At 41.5% G+C, this 18,633-nt stretch overlaps 1 protein-coding gene across 3 annotated transcripts in view; it reads right to left on the reverse strand.

The window, feature by feature from the left end:
• Positions 1 to 18,633, reverse strand: part of Dpy19l1 (dpy-19 like C-mannosyltransferase 1) — a 110,308-nt gene that overhangs the window by 59,389 nt on the left and 32,286 nt on the right. For all 3 annotated transcript variants that reach the window (XM_038322933.2, XM_038322932.2, XM_042054773.1), the window contains exons 4-6: positions 18,184 to 18,321; positions 14,894 to 15,014; positions 14,008 to 14,101 (exon numbers count right to left, since the gene is read on the reverse strand). In XM_038322933.2, the coding sequence (XP_038178861.1) occupies positions 14,008 to 14,101; positions 14,894 to 15,014; positions 18,184 to 18,321 (353 nt within the window). The remainder of the gene's footprint in view (positions 1 to 14,007; positions 14,102 to 14,893; positions 15,015 to 18,183; positions 18,322 to 18,633) is intronic.

The raw sequence follows: 18,633 nt of genomic DNA on the forward strand, positions 1-18,633 counted from the left end.
ACCACTTCCATCCTGTAAGATTCTGGTTATTTTAACACATCTTAGGAAAGTTCCCACCTATAGCCACACAGAGACTGATTTAGGTGATTCTCTGTACATAAAACAATCTAACAGGACCTTTTCAAACAAATGTTATCTGTCATCAAAATGGCACTGAATTTACTTACAACTTGTGATACATATATACACACATACACACATATAAAGCAATCCATAGTATATACACATATACATATATACATTTATTATGAAACAGTCCAAAACAAGTTATACACAAATTCAGTTCCAGTAATTCAGTAAATTCAGCACCATCACAATTCAGTATGTAAATTCAGTAAGCCAAGTGCATATAAATACATATACATATGTAAATACACATGTATATTTATGTATATATGCATATATGTGTGTATGCAGTAGTTATTCTGCCTGATCAACCAATAAATATATCACTCCCCATTTATTCAATTCTAATTATATTACTTCAAAGAAAATTTTATAAGCCAACAATATAGTAGTCAGGTACTAATGTTAATCCTTCTATAAATACAGAGAATGTGTTGAAATCAAACCATGGTGGTTGTTTTCACACTTTGAGAATTGTGACAGGTCACATAAGCCAAGGAACACATGCCAGAGATTTGAAGTAGATAGCCAAAATGCTCAATTTTATAAAAATATACAGCATTCTGACTAAACAAAGAATGTGTTATTTCTTACGTCCCTAGAGCAATGAGCCCTGGGGACAACTCATTCTCTGATTATAGTCAAAAACTTAAGACAAAACAAATTAAGACCTTAATGTAAAATTCCTTTTTTAAGACTTCCCTTGAGCAAAACAGAACCCAAACTAAACTTTTCTGACTTTAGTTTTCCCTAAAGAAGAGTAGAGGTCGCTGGAAAGCTGGAAGAGTACAAGGAAGTAGTGCAAAGCCGAGCGAATCCCAGGCTGGAGCGGCCTTAGCTGCCCCTCCGCACTTAGCCACCATGGGCCTGTGAGGCTCCGCGACTGACTGGACAGTCTCCAAAGGACACGAACGGCCAGGGTCCAGTCTGGCACCACCTGTCCTCTGTACCTAGCTACCCAGGGAGACAGGCTCTCTGACCCACTTGTAACTTCCAAAGCTGGGAGGCAGAGGACAGCTAGCTTGTCTATAAGTGATAGTCTGAGTTGAAAACACTGTTTAATGATGTGACTTGCAAAAACTCAAAATTAGTGTCCCTAAGCTACTATTCTGATCCTAGAGACTGCCACAAAAACTTTATTTTGATAAATAGAAATGGCATTGCAATCAGAATATTTAAAACTGTTTAAATTTGTCTTCATTATAGTTGATATTTTAGTTTTCCTTAGTAATAAAAAAAAACTCTTTTACAGTATAATATCACCAACTGTTAGAAAGCAGGAAAGCCACTACTGTGCGAATTTACAAACCATGATAAGCTCCTGAACATTTGCCACAGACCTCAAAGACTGCATTCGTCTTTTATGTATGGGTCTATGCATATGTATATGGCTATATATACTTACAGTGTATGTCCCCATGTTATGTATGTATATGGTGGTCAGGGGTCAACAGTGGGGTATTTTCTTCTGACTTTCCACCTTTTTTTTGAGACAGGGTCTCTCAGTGACCCTGGAGCATCCATCCTCTACCTGCTTCCCCAGCACTGGGGGATCCCAAGGGTGCCTCTGCACTACCTAATTGCCTGGCCTTTACATGGCCACCAGCAATCTGAATGAGGTCAGCATTCTGAGTAAGCTAGCATCTTACCAACTGACATCTACCTAGTCTCTTATTTACCCTTTGAGCCTCGATGATCTTAGAAAATTAAGGAGGGGCATTAAAGCTTAAAATTTAAAAATTCTTCCTAGCCTTGAAATTTAATAATTCTATAATAGATCTTACTCTTTAGTTGTAACAATTGAAATCAATTATCAAAATTTAATGGGTTTGTTAATCAGAGACTGAAATAGTACATAGAAAGATGATGGAAACATAAAATACAACATTTGGAGAGGAAAAAAACACATTCAGAGTTTTTTAGACTACAGTAAATAACACTTGAAATGAGTTTTCCTATGTAAATACCTAATAAATGAGAAAGAGAAAAATGTGGAAGCTGAATGGAGAATTTTCAGTCTCAAGTTTGGGGACCAAAATTCTGACGCTTGGCTGGCCTAGTGAAGAATCCACAGGACAGGCCTGGCTCAGAGTTGAGGACCTGCTCCCTACAGTTGTGGGACTCAGTGGTGTAATAAAGAAAGAGAAGGTGAGAGGGCTCCATGGGTGAAGGCTCTCGCCACTCAAGCCTGGCCGTCCGAGCACAGGCCCCTGAACATACACGAAGGAGGAAGCACAGAAACAACTCCTTGTTTCTTCCACCCAGGCAGCAAGGCCCAGCCCAGACATCTATGTCACGCACACACATGTGTGCCATAATAATGACATTAGGAGAAAAAACAAGGGAAGGAAACGACAACTAAGTATGTTAAAAACAATGTCCCGGCTTGGCCCTGTGCTTACATAACAACTAGCTAACGCCTTTAATTTAACTGTCTGCTGGCACCTAAACAAACCTCCCTCTCACCCTGGTAAATGTACTTAGTGCTAGACCAGCCTTGCCCATGGCAGACTCACAGATGGCACCTGAGGGTAAACAAACAGAAATGGCACATAATCAAAAGGCTGTTGGTAGTCACTGGCTTTGGAAACTCGCTGTGGAACATGTCACTGTTGTCCTTAATCTTGCCCAGACATAGAGGGCAATTCATTGTCACAGCTTGTAGTCAGGAGTCTCTGAACTCATACAGGCCTTCCCACTGTGCCTTCTGCAGCCGCCAACCAGAGTACTCCACCTCTCTGCCTCACAGCCTCTTCACAGGGGCTTTCTCCTGATGCCACTAGAACGGCAATGTCTTTGTGTATTTGTTTCCATGAAGACTCTCCCCAGCTCTACTGTCCACACACTTCCCTCATAGCAAGCACACACACTAGACCAGACTGCCATCCTCTTCTACCTTAGATCTCCTTCTCCCATGGCTGTCTCCTTTCTCTAAACATTATGAACTGCCTCAAGCCGCCACCATGCACACAGCGCAGCAAAGTCAACTGCAGCCGCCACCGTCCACACTGCGCAGCATAGTCAACTGCAGCTGCCACCGTCCACACAGCGCAGCATAGTCCAACTGCAGCCATCACCATGCACACACTGTAGCCATCACCATGTACACAGCGCAGCACAGTCCAACTGCAGCTGCCACCGTCCCACACAAACACTTCCCTGCCGTTCTACTTCTCTCTCATTCCAATCCAAACAGGAGAGCGAGATTTGGCTTCCTGCTCCACCTCCGGACCCCTTCCCTCTTCTTCCTGACCTGAAATCTGTGGTCCAGCTACCATGTCTTTGTCAGATTCTCAAGGGAAATGGCCACAGAAACTGTAGTGTGCAGAACAGTGTGGTGAGGGGCAAGGTTGATGGAGTAGCTGGGTGACCGGCGAACTGAGGCTTTGGTGTCTGGAGTGACGTGATGCATAGCAGCAAATGGAAGAACTTGGGATGCTGATGAAAGGAACAGGATTCTGGGTGTGATCACCTAGGCAAACACAAACCCAGCCCCGCCCCTTGGGGAACCTCACAGAGGCAGAGTGGCCACCCATGCACACATGGCAGGCAGTACCCTGCCTACTCCCACTCTCTCTTCTTTCTGTGGAGGAGTTTCTCTGAGGTAGCAGGGTGTCTGTCTCTGTCTCTCTGTTTCTCTCTCTTTCCCCTCTTCTCTCTTCCCTCTCCCCTCACTTCGCAATAAACTTCCTTCCCATGTAAGTTCTGCCTGGTGGTATGTTTGTCCACAGCCATGGGATTTGCAGTCTCACGTTACACCATATAATATTACACCAGGTCCACCTGGATTACAGAGCCAAGGGCAGCAGAAGGCCATAGGTAGCTCCCAGGAGTCAAGCGTGGTCTTCAGTGTGAAAAAGTGTCATTTGCTAAGGCAGTGAAGACATACAAAGGAAAGGATTTGAAAAAAAAAAAAAAAGCTAGTGTTTTCTAACAACAACACTGACCATCTTACGCATACCAAAGAGCAATAAGTATCTTTAAATATTCATAAACAACTGCTAAACCAAATGGGTTGGTTTAAAGATGTGACAGCAGGCCAAGTTACTAGAACATTCAGAAAAAGTATGTAACTGCCAAGTTTCAGATGTTATGATACACAACCTATTTAAGACACATTTTACCAAGTCCTGCCTGGAAAAGCTATAAATGTCTGCTTGAAGTTCAGAGTAAGAATAGGAAATTATCACATAAAACTGTGGAAGCAAGATGGGTATAAACATATTCTCATGAGAAATTTAAGTTTTCCTTAAAATAGGTAAGAACTAGTGGAAAGGTAAGAAACAGATATAAAAGAAGTATTTATTCTATCACAGAGCCACAAAAGAATTAGTTTTTGATCCATACCTGGAATTGTGGGGAGGGACTGTAATTCATTTCAGAGACAAATAGAGACACAGGCAAATCAAATGGGGGGGACAACAACATATGGATGATTTATTTGGGCCCTTGGGCCTTCCATAACAAATCTAGAAATAAAATCACATTTTAAAAGTTTCTTCTCTGCTACCAAGAGAGTTACTCTGACCTTCAGTGGGCAAGGAAGATGACAGAAGGGCAGAAGATGCACACACTGTGCTATGACTGGCAGAACTCAAATCCAAAGAAAAGGCATCATTCTGATGGCTAATTCTGTCTACAAAAGTGAAGAAAGCAATGGAGAGTTGAGCAGACAGAAGGAAGATGACTATTTCCTAAGAGGAGGAAAGCATCAGGGACAGAGCAGAGTGGCTAAGGGACCCTGGTCAGCAGATATGAAATGGACAGAAATGGATGGAAAAAGACTGTCAGTTCTCACTATAGTTTAGTGAGCTAGTTGCTCAGCGCAAGAACATGAAGGCAAAAGAGGAACAGGAGCGTTCTGGGGCCAGTGGGCAGCCACTCAGCCCTCACGTGTCGATTGCTTCCTATGGAGGTTGCAGCATGTAGTATCACTTCCACAGGTCAAGTTAATACAACACTCAGGAGAAATGATTAAAAATGCAAAAGTTCCTCCTTTCCCCTATATCTCTACATGTAGAGGCTACTGGGCCAATAAGGGAAGAACTACAGACAAAAGGAGTCTACAGAGGGCTTTGACTCTATATCATAGATTACTCATGAGATTAATCTCAAAGTCTGACTCCCTTATAAAACGTCATCTTTTCAGGTTCTACAAACTCTCTAATTCTAAAATATAACTGTTAAACTATGGATTGCCACACTCTGGGGTCACTTCAGTGTAAAAACAGAAACTATAACTCAAGGGTAACTTGACATAGAAACAATACACACACACAGAGAAGGGAGAGAAGAGAAGAGAGAGAGAGAGACAGAGAGCAGAGACAGAGACAGAGACAGAGACAGAGGACAGACAGACAGACAGAGAGAGAGAAGAAAATTCAAACTGAAAATCTTTAAAAAAGTTGAAGTTTTACTAATAACAGAAAGCATGATAGATAAAATCAGGGATGAAAAACAACCCTTAAAATTCAATTTAAAAAAATTCTAATATTCAAAATGATTGGACTTTGAGAAAAATAGACAATGAAGTAAGAAAAGTCATCTTTGAAATAATACCACTAGATAAAGTCTTCATCCAACTGAAAACCATTGTCTGAGATGCAGAGCCCAGAGCTCCCACAGACAGAATGAAACTGTCCATCTGCTACATTAAGACTTTAAGAGACAGTAAAGATAAAAAAGAAGGATGTAAGGGGGACAAAAGGGGGGTAGGCAACAGAAGGAACTGATGGCAGGCATCCCTGCTGTGAGGCAATTTCCTGCAAGATAAAACCTCCATCTTGGAAGGAAGCTTCCTCCTGTGGGGAATTCTTTAAACCTAGAAAGTAAACAACTGACGAACTTCAGGAAGTCCCTGAAACTGATCAGATTTATCAGGTCCCCACCTCCCCAAACATATATAAATGTAAGGACTGCTGAGAAACAAGCTGAGCTCCCCCCAAAAGGCAGTTCAGATAAGCTGCCTAGAAACACAGACCAGCTGAGCTACCTGGAAAGGTTACTCTCCAACATGATGAGCTGCCTGCAGGCTATACAATGTGCTCCAAATTCCTAGCTTTGTGAGCTGTCACCTGTGCTTGGTGATGCTGCTATCTCTGACTCATTTTGCTCCTGTAGGTACCCCTCACCCATATTCCTGTAAGTAACGACAATAACACTCCCTGATTTACCACATGGCATTTTGTTGGTATACTTGAATGTTAGTTCTGTCAGTTCCTTATCCAGGATGAGTAGACAAATGATTGTTCACACAGTGAGGCCAAGAAGACACAAAACAAGCCTTCGATGTCTAAGGGAAGACAGAATTCTGTAACAAGGCAAACAGCAATAGAGTAAAATAGAGTGTTCAAATCTGCAAGATATAATGTATTTTAAAATGATCTCTAAGTAATTCTTGATTTTTGGAACTACCTGAGATTGATTCTACAAAATAAAGGAAAACATAAGAAGGAGGGCCACACGAATTCCAAGTGAAGACAGACAGGGGGCTAGAATGTTCAGGATGGTGGAGACATACGCCTAGGGAGCAGCCAGGCGGACAGCCTAGAGATGGTCCGTCTAGACAGAATCAGAAGAAGAAGGGCTCCAAAGAGAAACACAAGAGGTGACTGGGGTGAGGGTGCCTGAAATAAAAAGTAAAAATCTGAACCTATGTTCGTTGTACAACTGAAGATCTAATCAGAAGATGGAAAAACAGGGAAACCAAATTAATAAACTTATTATATAAATGAATTCCAATTTTTATGTTAGTTCCAAAGATACTACATTATATATTTATGCAAAATGTTCCAAAATAAGAATGGCCAATCTGAATCTTTCTAGTCAGGTTAGTGAGTCTCAATGTGTAATGAACTCTAGTGCCAGCATAAGCATCCATCAGCATCAGGTTTTTACAGATACATTGTTTGTGTGCCATTGATATTATATCATCAAATGACTAATGAGAAACAAAACCATAAAAAATGCCCCGATGTATTAAACAGATATTCCTATTTATCACCAGTACCCCAAAAAATAGTATGGTGGGTTAATTTTTGGCTTAAAACCATTAGGAGAGAAACTATCCCTAAAACAGATGGAAGCAAAACACAAACTGCCATATCATCTAAAATTAAAGAGTCATGTGGTGGTGATAAAGAGAGCAAACCCAGGGGCAGGTACAGTCACAAGGGGCCTGTGAGACCACAGAGACCCTGCACAAACGGTCATGTCCTTAACCTGCAGGCCATGACCACTGGAAAATACATATTTCTGAATGGTCTTGGGAAACCCCTATCATATTTTATTGCCATTGCTACTTCAAAACTGCAGTTTTGCCACTGAGCAGGATCTCAGTCTTTAAGACCAAGGGAGTGTGAGTTTTCCGATATCATAACCCACATGTTGAGGGTCCATGACTTGCTGGCAGACAGCATGTCCACCTTTTCTTCCGAGTTTTGTTGTAGTTTAAAAGTCAATATAGTGACTCCAAGAAGAAGAAATCAATGAGAAAAAAAAACTGCTCAGATGATTATAAAAATTCCCTGTATGGTAGAGTGGAAATGGGAGCACAATGAGACGCTGACGGATGCCAGAACTAAGGAAGTCAGGTGGGAACAGAAGGGTGCGCACAAGTCTTAACATAAGAATGCCAAGGTCCCTGGGGCTGTGGACACCTTAGGAATGAACGAGAGAGAGAGGAGAGAGAGAGAGACGAGAGAGAGAGAGAGGAGAGAGAAGAGAGAGAGATAGAAGTAGGGATCCTTCTAACTACCATTTGGTCTTTGAAGTGCTTTAAGTGAAGCTTTTTAAAAATTAAGTACCACTCTCCTTGAAAATGAAATAAAAAGTTATTTTTCCTTCATTACTGAGAATGTATAAATAATAAATTAAGCTACAGATGATTTAATTTCTGTAGGAAGAACACACACACTCTCAAGTCCTGTCTGCATTCAAATCCCAACATGGCAACCGAAGAGCACTCAGGAAATCTTAGAAAAATTGCCTACTATTATCTAAACCTCAACTTCATGGAAAAACCCTGCTCACGTGCCTCCTAGAGGCACCGTAGGCCTAAGTGAGTTTCTCACCACAAACAGCCTATACACGGTATATTAGATGGCTTTCTTCAATATGAAAATAGTCTCCAGTAAAGATCAGACTATGTGGATAGAATGGGAACCAATGCAGAGCAGATGTCACTGGGAAAATCCTTCCTATGGTGCTAATCTAGTAAGGCTTACATGAGTAAGAACAATCCATTTTTCAGCATGCCGTTTTAATGTGGCAAGCATGAACTAACCACTCTGCCATGGGTTGACCCTCTAGAGCTGTGAATAGAAACACACTTCTTTGTGACAGCATGTGGAAAGCTGGCGCGAATGTCCGGTTGGTGACAGAGCATTCAAAGTCAGCTTCAGTTTCAGACTCAAACACTTTTGCGTCCTGCCTTCCACTTCCTAAACTTCTAACCTAGCACGCACTCCATCTCTTGTTGTATTAGCTCCAAAAGGAAAACAAATCTTGGCCCAAATAGTGTTGTAGTTTGTACACATCTTCCATCAGTGACTTTTAAAATGAATTTTCTATGTGTGGTATTTTTCCAGGCTGCCCGTTGCAAAAACATCCATCAGTGAAAACCACTGCAGAGGAGATATTAACTCCAAAACTAACCAACCAATCAGACTCTCATGCACACTGTCCAGAGTTAACTTCCAACTCTGCAAAGGACTGCAAAGCCTTGCCACACTGCCAAGAGCTGTCTGCGTGCTCAGGATCTGCTCTGAAATCCAACAACAAATACTTTTGTTATTTACCTATCAAAGAAGTTCATGCCCTGGGCATTTATCAACTTTACCAACTAAAGAAGTTCATACCTTGGACATTTATGAATTTTACAAATCCAAGAAGTTCATGCCTTGAGCATGTATGAATTTTCCCCAAAAAGAAGCTATAGAAGAAACCCTATCCTTAGCACTGTCAATCTACAGCATGCTAATACCAAGATCCCCACTGAACAACAACGTACCTACCATAGGCCACAAACATACAGCCTAAAGAGTAATTTAAAGGGGAATTTAGGAGAATTCTAAAATACTGAGAATTACAAGAAAAGAATTACATTGTAAATAAGCTACATTTGGAAAATATATCTCTCTCTGTCTCCTTAAGAGTCACATCCTGGGGAGTCAGTCCCAATCACTGTTTGCTATTTCCCTTCTATTTCTTCTTCTGATAAAAAGCAATGGATATCTGGCTTCTGAAAATAGATATCTGCATTGCCATGTTATTTTAATAAACAAACATACATGTGGAAAAATGGGATACACTTAGTCTGCCCTGTACATTTCTAGTCTGTTAGATAAAACTCTATATTTTATTTCTCTCTACCCTAACACAATTCATACTGACAAATTCCTTGACAACTTTTTATATCATCCTCTTTATTCTTAACTCATATTTTAAAAACTCTGCACTTTTATCCCAGTCAAAATATTAGAAAAGTAATTCAATTAACCTTCAAATAAGAAAAACGTTAGGGAACTGTAAACATGGTAACTGAAAGTACTTCATAGCCATTAACACTAACTCTTAGAGGTACAGGCAGCACCCAGAGTGACAGCATAATTGGTTTATTTGGAAAAAGCACTTGGAGTAGGAGGACAGAGTCCTGTCATCAGACCTCACACTTAAAAAACAAATAAACAAAAGCAACGTGGTGGCCGATCCTTGCAAAGCCAGTGCTGGGCAGGCAGGACAGACTGACCCCTAGAGCAGCCAGCCTCACCTCATTGCAAGCTCTAGAACCAGTGAGAACCTATCTCAATCCCAAGGTCATCCCTGGCCCACTGTGCAAAGAGCTACCAGTTCTGCGGGAATGGCCAGGCTGAGGGTGCTGTGGCACTGAAATCCTTGCAATCCCCAAAGTGACAGGTTTCTCTTCTTCACAGACAGCTTGGTAGCTCCTAGCAGCTTAGGGGGATGGGGACTGGTCACAGGAAGTGAAGGCAGAGGTTGAGGGTTTAGGAGTTTTTGTTAGCAACCCCCAAAATCCAGGAACGGGAAAGTGGTTAAAGGTCGGGTTGAGAGGAGTGACTCATCTTCCCGACACAACAATGCTCCCACGCAATGACACAAAGACTAAATTTAGAAAGCTTCCAAATGGCCAAGCAGAGAAGAAGGTTCATGAATGAAAAGGGAGAGCTAGGAGGCCCCGTGCTTTCCACGTGTGTCGCCCTGTATGTCTCTCCACCCCACCCTCTGTGGACGTCTTTGTAGCAGCCCGGCAGCACAGGGACATGCTGCCTGAGTTTAGGAAGAAGCTCCAACAAACTGAGTGAGTCAAGAATGGGGACATGAACCCTGTACCCACAGCCATCCAGCCGAAGCACACGTGAACAGGGAACTTGTCAAAAAGAAGCCTTTGTGTTGTTGGTGCTAAGTGGAGACTGTGAGCAGAGCAGCTGGGTTTGTTTTCCCATCTATCTTCAGAGATACCCTTGGACAGGACTAATGAAATTATTTGGGACTAATAAAAATGGTATGGGACAGGAGGGACACACAGAGGCACTTTCTAGGCACACAACTAAAACTGCAGAAAGGAATTCACACACACAGACACACACAGACACACACACAGACACACACACACACAGACACAAAGGGCTTGTTTGTTCCAAATTGTCTCTAACCAGGTGGTGGCTCAAGGCTCAGTAGCCTTGGGGTCATGGAAACCCCAGTGCACAGAGAGAAATCATATGAGGAGAAAGTGAGGACAGGTAAAGAGCAATAGAAGTATCAAGAACCTCAGAGACACTGCAAATCACCTGACCAGAAGGCAAGGGTAACTTTGGAATGAAGGAGGGTCCTGTGGTCATGCTCTCAGGAGATGGGGGTGGAATGTAGTTTCTAGGATGTTTCTCTTCAGCCTTCTTAGATCTAGGCAACTTAAAGGGTTAATTCCCAGCTTGGCTTATTGGCATCTTGTGATGACAGGCAGCATGAGCTCTACTTGGTGGTTATACAAACCACAAAGACAGCCAGAAAATGAGCACATCCTAGTAATTGCAGGCTGTGGTAGAGCATCAAGCCTGGGCAGTACAAAGAGGTCAAAGGCAGTAAGGCAGGCAGAACTGAGGCAAGCTGTAGGCCTTGACCCTGGGAGAAGAATAAAGATCACTATTTGGGACAGAGTCGGATGCTCTGAGTCTAAATCATTCCCTCACCACCACACTTAAGACGGCAGACATTTGTGGGACTGCAACTATAGACAGGGAAGCATTAGGGCATTCCCCAGCACACACAGACACCAATGTAACAAGCTCAGGTTGTAGTGACACTCAATAGTCCTGCATTACTTTTAAACATCTGTGGTGTGTGTGAATGTGGTGGGGGGGGGGGCGGGGGGGGGGGGGGTCTGTGCACATGCATGCATGCAGAATCTACCTGTCTCAGCCTCCCCAGTGTTAGGATGTACCGACCATCATGTCAAGTTTCTTTTTTAACAAGGTGTAGTGGTTTGGATAAAAATGTCCCTCATAGGCACAGTCTTTGAGAACTCGGTCCCCAGATGGTGGTGGATGCTTGGGGACTCATACAGCCTTGCCGAGGAAGTACAGGTGGGCTTTGAGAATTTATACCTTCACTTCATGCCCTACTTCCAGTTCGCTCTCTCAATGTCTTGCTCCTTCTGCTGTGCCTGCCACTTGCTACCATGCCTCTATGCCAGGATAGACTCTTATCCCTCTAAACCACAAGCCAAAATAAATTCTTTCTTCCACTTTGGTCATGGTGATTTGTACCAGCAACATGAAAGTAACTAATATCTATGGGTTCTGGTGAAGGACCCAAGTCTCCATGCTTGAAATATAAGCATTTTACCAACTGAGTCATTTTCCCCAGTCCCTAAAATACTCTTCTTCTCCATGAAAAAAAACCTGGAGTGCCAACCTAAAGCTCCTTATAGCTGACGCTCTGCAGCATGACGCTGTGCTGAGGGTTCACTGTGTGCCTCTCGGAAAGGTGGCAGTGCGGGAGCCTCTGAGATCAAAGTTCAGCTTGACTCATGGCTCACTGCTTGGTAAACTTCAAGTTTACTCCATTCACTCTGGAACAGGTTTGAAGCCAGCCTCACACTAAGACCTTCATCACCCAGCCCACCCACGGCTGTAACTTTAGCTGCCCCCTGGCCCCTGGAGAACATGAGCCCTCAGGTCAAACTGTCCCCTTGATGTCTGCTTCCACATCTTACGTGCCCCCATTTCTGCCTCACCCTGGATGTGTTTTCCTGTCAGGTGCAACTATTCAAATCCTAGCATTCTTCAGGGTGGGGCTGGTGTCCCTTCAATCAGAACAAACTTCTACCTCAAGATTCTAGACTTTCTTCCTTTCTTACTCCCTCTGTCTTCCACTGATATGCATAATGCCACCATCCTCATCTCCTACCCTGCCTGCTCACATTTGCCACAGGCCACAGTCTTAAGAAAGAAAACACTTAGCATATATCTCAGGTGTGGACTGAACAAGTGAGCATGCATTACCCATATATGGACAAAAGTGTTTGTTTATCATGAAGCGTTAGGGTTAAAGAGTAAGGAAGTTGTTCGGGCTCAGTGCCACTAGGACCAGAACCGCATATCCCTTTCACGGATACTGTGCCTTTACCCTCTAGATAAAAGTTACAGCAAGCATGGCAAGAGATCAGTGTGAATGTTTACCTTATGATGGTGAGAAAGACATCCAACAATAAAAGCAGTAGAACTATCCACGCATCCTAGCAAGTAACACCAAGTTTGCATTTAGCTTACTCAAATCTAGTCTCCTAAATAAGGTAAAGATATCTGCATTTTAAATCTATACGCAAATACATTTTAAATTCATCTTGTGCTTCTTTATTTGATAAACATTTACCAAGTAACTTCTATATACTCAAACACTGAGCTAAAAATATGTCTTTAAGCAGTAATAACTGAAAATACAAAAAAGCTAATAGGACAGTAAGGGGCCCCAAGTCTCTTCCACTAAACAAGTGTACAATCTTATTTGTATGCACACAGTCCTGCATTTCAGTCATCAAGCAGCAGGAAGAAACATCTATGATATTTTCAAGGTCAGATAAGCTCAAGTGGCTGAGGAGACGGCTTGGTCATAGAGTGCTTGCCTTGCAAACATGAGGGCCTGAGTCTGATACCAGAACCCAGGAAAAAAGATGGATAATTCTATCATGTAATCTTAGTGCTATGGAGGAGGAGACAGGTAGATTCCCAGGGCTTGAAAATCAGCTAGCCTAGCCCACTTGGGGAATTCCAAGCCAGCAAGAGACCTAGTCTCAAAATTTTGACAGTGCCTAAGAAATGACACCCAACATTTTCCTCTAACCTCCATACACATACACTCACATGTATGCACAAGCACACACACTAATGATATATAACAGTTCAGACAAACAGAGACACATATTGTAATATGTTATGAAAATAAAAAGGGAAATGCAACACAAATCTTCAAACACTGCCACGATTTAAGGTGCAGGAACACTGACTGGGAAGACGGGCGGACAGTAAATAGTTGTGTGGAGTACACTTCTGCTAAAGCAAAGGCCATTCTTATCATTTGATAGTGATGCTTTCTAATATTTTATGAAAATGATGCATATTACATATCTTATGTTTATGAATCTTAGCACTTACTACATATGCCCACTCTATTTAAGTCTCTAAAACTATCTGAAATGTGACTGCCATATCAACAATAAAAATCAGATAAATAAGAAATCCTATTATAACCACAGACAGACATTTTAGAAACACTATTAAAATTGAGCAATAAGCTATCAATAATTATTAGCTAAAAACTTTTTATTATGATATGCTTTGTAAATATATATTAAAATATTCTTACCTTAAATATGTGCCATAGATGAAGAATAATGCCATCATTAGTCCATTTAACATAAAAATTACAGCAACATAAAAGCAAGCAGGATCTCCCAATCCTTTAAAAATAAACAAAACATATGCTCTAGACACAAATTATGTTATGAGTCTAGCAATTCACATTAAACTGTGCTTACTGTGAAACGCTTGCCAGATAAACGGTTTCCTTGGTTGCCATATGAAAACAGGACATGAATGCAGACTAGCGATGAGAACAGTATTACAGATACGCTGGTCTGAAAGCAGGGCTGTAAGCCTGTTGAAACACCTTTCGAGGAGGTACAGGGACGTGGGCTGGACTGCAGTAGAGAAAGGCAAAAGCAACACCACTGCCTCTGGAAAGCCACATCAGCAGCCACAGCAGTCCAGCTGGAAAGAAGCTACCTTGGGAAGAGCATAGCAACTTTGTGGCAAGCACCTTGCTATAAAAAAAGCTCAAAGTCTAGCCTGGCAGTGGTGGCTCACGCCTTTAATCCCAGCACCCAGGAGGCAGAGGTAGGCAAATCTCTGTGTGTTTGAAGCTGCCTGATCTACAAGAACTAGTTCCAGGACAGGCTCTAAAGAAACCCTGTCTTGAAAAAAAAAAAAAAAAAAACTCAAAGTCCACGGACATGTGGCATGTAACTCATCCTAGGTGACACCTGAACCACCCGGCTCAAGGGCCAAAATGTGACGAAAGAAGCTTCAGGGTCAGTCCACTTCTCCCAGCCATGTGATTATCCTGTCACCATGGAAGCACAGCAGCCTGCCCAAATCTGTGCGTTACCATAATGTGGCTATTATTTGCAGCACTAAGATGAAAGTCTATTACGTCCCAACAGACAACGGGACAGCCTGACAAAGAAGCTCACCCTCGCAGCTTTCAATTGGACTGAGTCCTTCTCCTCGGGTAACTGTCCAGCATATCTTGGTTTGAATACCAATCAAATCCATTATTTTGGTATAAATCCGGTACCAGCTGGCTAAGATCACCTTTTTAAAGAAAATAAATACGACATAAGAAATAATTTTCATTACTAGAATGTGTTTTAGAGATTTTCATAATTGTCAAACTTTCTTTTCATGCCTCAACTGTTTGACTCCCTCTTTATCTAGACAGAGGAGGCTCGACCTCTCCCACACAGACTTTACTACACAAGTCTTCAACTGGTGACCACAGGGAAAAGAACTAAAATAAGAAATTTGCAAGATTGATATTTTTAGAAAAATATAAAATTCTACCCAAGGAACATAAAAGATGTGTGTGTGTCTGATTTTTCAAGATGTAAATTCACATCTCAAATTAGTTCATAAAGATAAAACAATTCATAAAGATAAAACAATCCTTCCAAAAATCTCAATAGCTAAAATTGTCCTGGAAAAGTGAAAGAAAGAGTAAGAGGAACAATGTCCTACTGACTCTGAAGGTCCATCCCGAAAATGGCTGGAATAGGCTGACACTGGCGGAAGCACAGCCAGATAGATCAACGTAAGAGTGGAGGCAGTGGACACCAGCTCATCTGCCTTCCACACAGAGGCACTCCCAGCTCCAGCAGCTGCCCAGATGGTTGACAGCTGACAGCTGTCAACTCTAAGGAACTGCTCTGGGCTGAAGAAAGTAATGGACTCAAGGTCACACAAGGAAAAACTGCATCCCGTAATAGGCTCATCAACAGAAGCGATACCTGGTCCAGGGGCCTTTGCCAAAGGAAGCCTAACCATATAAAGCTACCCCCGCCCATAGATCTCAGGAGGTTTACTGGAGCTTTTGATGGGACTCAATTGCAGCTCAACCCCTTTTTTTATCTCCTGCTCCAACCTGGCTGAGGTGGGAACCCAAGGGCACTCACTCCCTGATACCTTGCTGTAAGGAAATCTCCAGTTCAAAGTCCACTTTCAGGACCTCAAATAAGGCAAACTAACCATCAAATCCAGACAAAAATGATAGTGCTGTGGGACAATGGTCTTTTATCCTGTCACTTGTATTGTTTTTAATAAAATGCTGACTGGTCAGTAGCCAGGAAGGATGTAGAGGCGTGGCAATGAGAATTATGGGAAGAGGAAAGTTTCAGTCTGCAGTCATGACCCAGAAGCAAAGGACGCAAGATGTGGCTGCCTCGCCGAAAAAGGTACCAAGTCACGTGGCTAACACAGACAAGAATTATGGACTAATAAAAGTTATAAGAGTTAATAAGAAGCCTGAGATACTATGCCAATTAGTTTATAATTAATGTAGACCTCTGTGTGATTTCTTTGGGACTTAACGACTGCGGGAACCAGGCAGGACAGAAAACTCAGTCAATATGATAGTCATCTATATGTACACTAAGTTTGTATATAAAATGCTACTTGAAATCAGTGGAGAAAAGATGGGTCTCTCATCAGTGTTAAGTTACACAGAAGACCAGTGTGGAAAAAAATTCTTATTCTACAAACCCATCAACACAAATTACAAATAAGTTAAAAATATAAAAATAACTATAAAGAATAAATATTTTACATGCATGCCTAAAATTCATAAGTTAAAAGATTCATGGCATAAAATGAGGCATAGAAAAGTATCTATAGCTAAAAAGAAAATATTTATTAGTTTCTCATAATAACATCTTATGTATAAAAACGGGTCTTTAAGAAACCCAACAGAAACAAAGACAAAGAGGCATGAATAGGAATTCTTTTGTAAAATAGAGATAAGTAGCTACATAGCACTGAAATGCATACATATGCATGAATGAATAAAATACATCAGGAGTTATAATTTCCTGTCTATCAAAATCAGCAAGGACACAAATCAACACTTCCAAAACTGCTGTTGGCAGGAATCCGATCTGTATAACCTATGTGGAAAGCCTTTGGGCAATATGTCCCCCAAATCATTACAATACATATTCTGCTGAACTGAAGGGCTATATCCACAAATTCAGTTGTTTTTTTTTAAATGAATAAATGTTTTGCTGGTGGTTTCTGTCAATTTGACACAAACCTAGATATATTTTGAAAAGAAAGATTCTTAATTGAGAAAATACCTCCAAAAGACCGGCCCATCAGCAGCTTGTGGGGCATTTTCCTGATTTAATGACTGATGTGTAAGGGCTCAGCCTGTGTGGGTGGTGCCACACCTGGGCAGGTCATGGGAGCAAGCACCAGTAAGCAGCACTCTTCCATGGTCTCCTCTTCAGTTCCTGCCTTCAATTCCTACTTTGGCTTTCTCAATGGACTACGGCCATTAGATAACCACATAAACCCTTTCCTCCCCAAGTTTGTTTATTACAGCAGTAGAAGCTAACAAAGGAAGATGTGTATAACTAATATTTAGATTCATGGACACTCGCTGCAGCTTTGCTTAGAATATTCAGAAGTTTGAAAAATTAAAACGTTCATTAAAACTGGGCTAAAGGAGACAATAGTAGATCGTGCATACAACCACTAAAACTGACGCAATGGAAGGGTCGTGGTAGAGAGGCTGGCTATGAATATCCCCAAAAGAAAAAAGGAACACTTAAAAAACTGCCCACACCCTGCAATCCCATTTTTGTAAAGTCTACATGTATACAGTCATAGAAAATCCTCAAAAGCAGTACTCTGTGGGCAAACACTGCACTCTGAGGGCACAGATACTGATTACTCAATAATCTATCAAGTCACTGACCCAGAAGGGTCAGACATTCTCTCAGTGGGAAAAAATGGGAGGCTGCAGACCCACTACAGACAGCTGCTGAGCAGAGAGCTAGACAGACATGGCCCGGCCATCAGGTGCCCTGCCGGGACCACATGGTAAGAAGGTAAAAGGAAGAAGTGGGCTTCACAAGACATCTTGATTTCAAGTCACAAACGAAGTTGTTTCTTAGCTCAGGGTCCAGAAAATGCTTAAGAAATAAGTCAAATGAAGGCAGAGGGAAGAGATGTTACCTGGCAAATGACACAGGACAAAAACTCACCAAACACAGACAGTTCTCTCACCTTCTAATAAAGCAATCACTATTATAGCTCCCAAAATCCAAAATTCCCCCAATAAACTCCTTCCCCATGGTGCATATTTTCTACTAAAAATTGAAGTAAAACTTAGGAGGGTGAGTCAAAACTAAAGAGTTAGAATCATATTTAATTTCTAAGAAGCAATTTCGTAAATGAAAAATCACAACTGAGAAAAGTAACAACTTACCTCAGGATAAAGATTGAACCTTTTTAATGTGTTAATAACAAGGGGGTATTCAGTAAGCCTGTCATTCATTATCATCCACACTCCACTGAAAAATGAGGGTGCTTCCACTATAGTCTTGAAGTAAGAATAATACAGCCCCTGAAAGAAGGATATGCTCCAGTTACAATCAAAGGTACAGTTATTCATCTTCTTAGATTACAAATATTGAAAATACACTGGTTTTGAAAAACTGAGCACTCAAGCAGGTAATAGCTACAATAATTTCACAGGCTTCTGGTTACTTATAAATTCTTAGGTTCCAAAAAAAGTGTATTTTAGAAGAATTTCATCTTAATTGAAATAATTATGTGGAAAAATTGCTTCAAAAATGGCTTCAGAATTTAAATATGTATACATGTAATTTAGCATATGCTATGTATGAAAAGTCTATTGAATACATAAAATGGCATC

The sequence above is a fragment of the Arvicola amphibius genome, chromosome 3, assembly GCF_903992535.2.
Source record: "Arvicola amphibius chromosome 3, mArvAmp1.2, whole genome shotgun sequence".
NCBI classification, from domain to species: Eukaryota; Metazoa; Chordata; class Mammalia; order Rodentia; family Cricetidae; genus Arvicola; species Arvicola amphibius.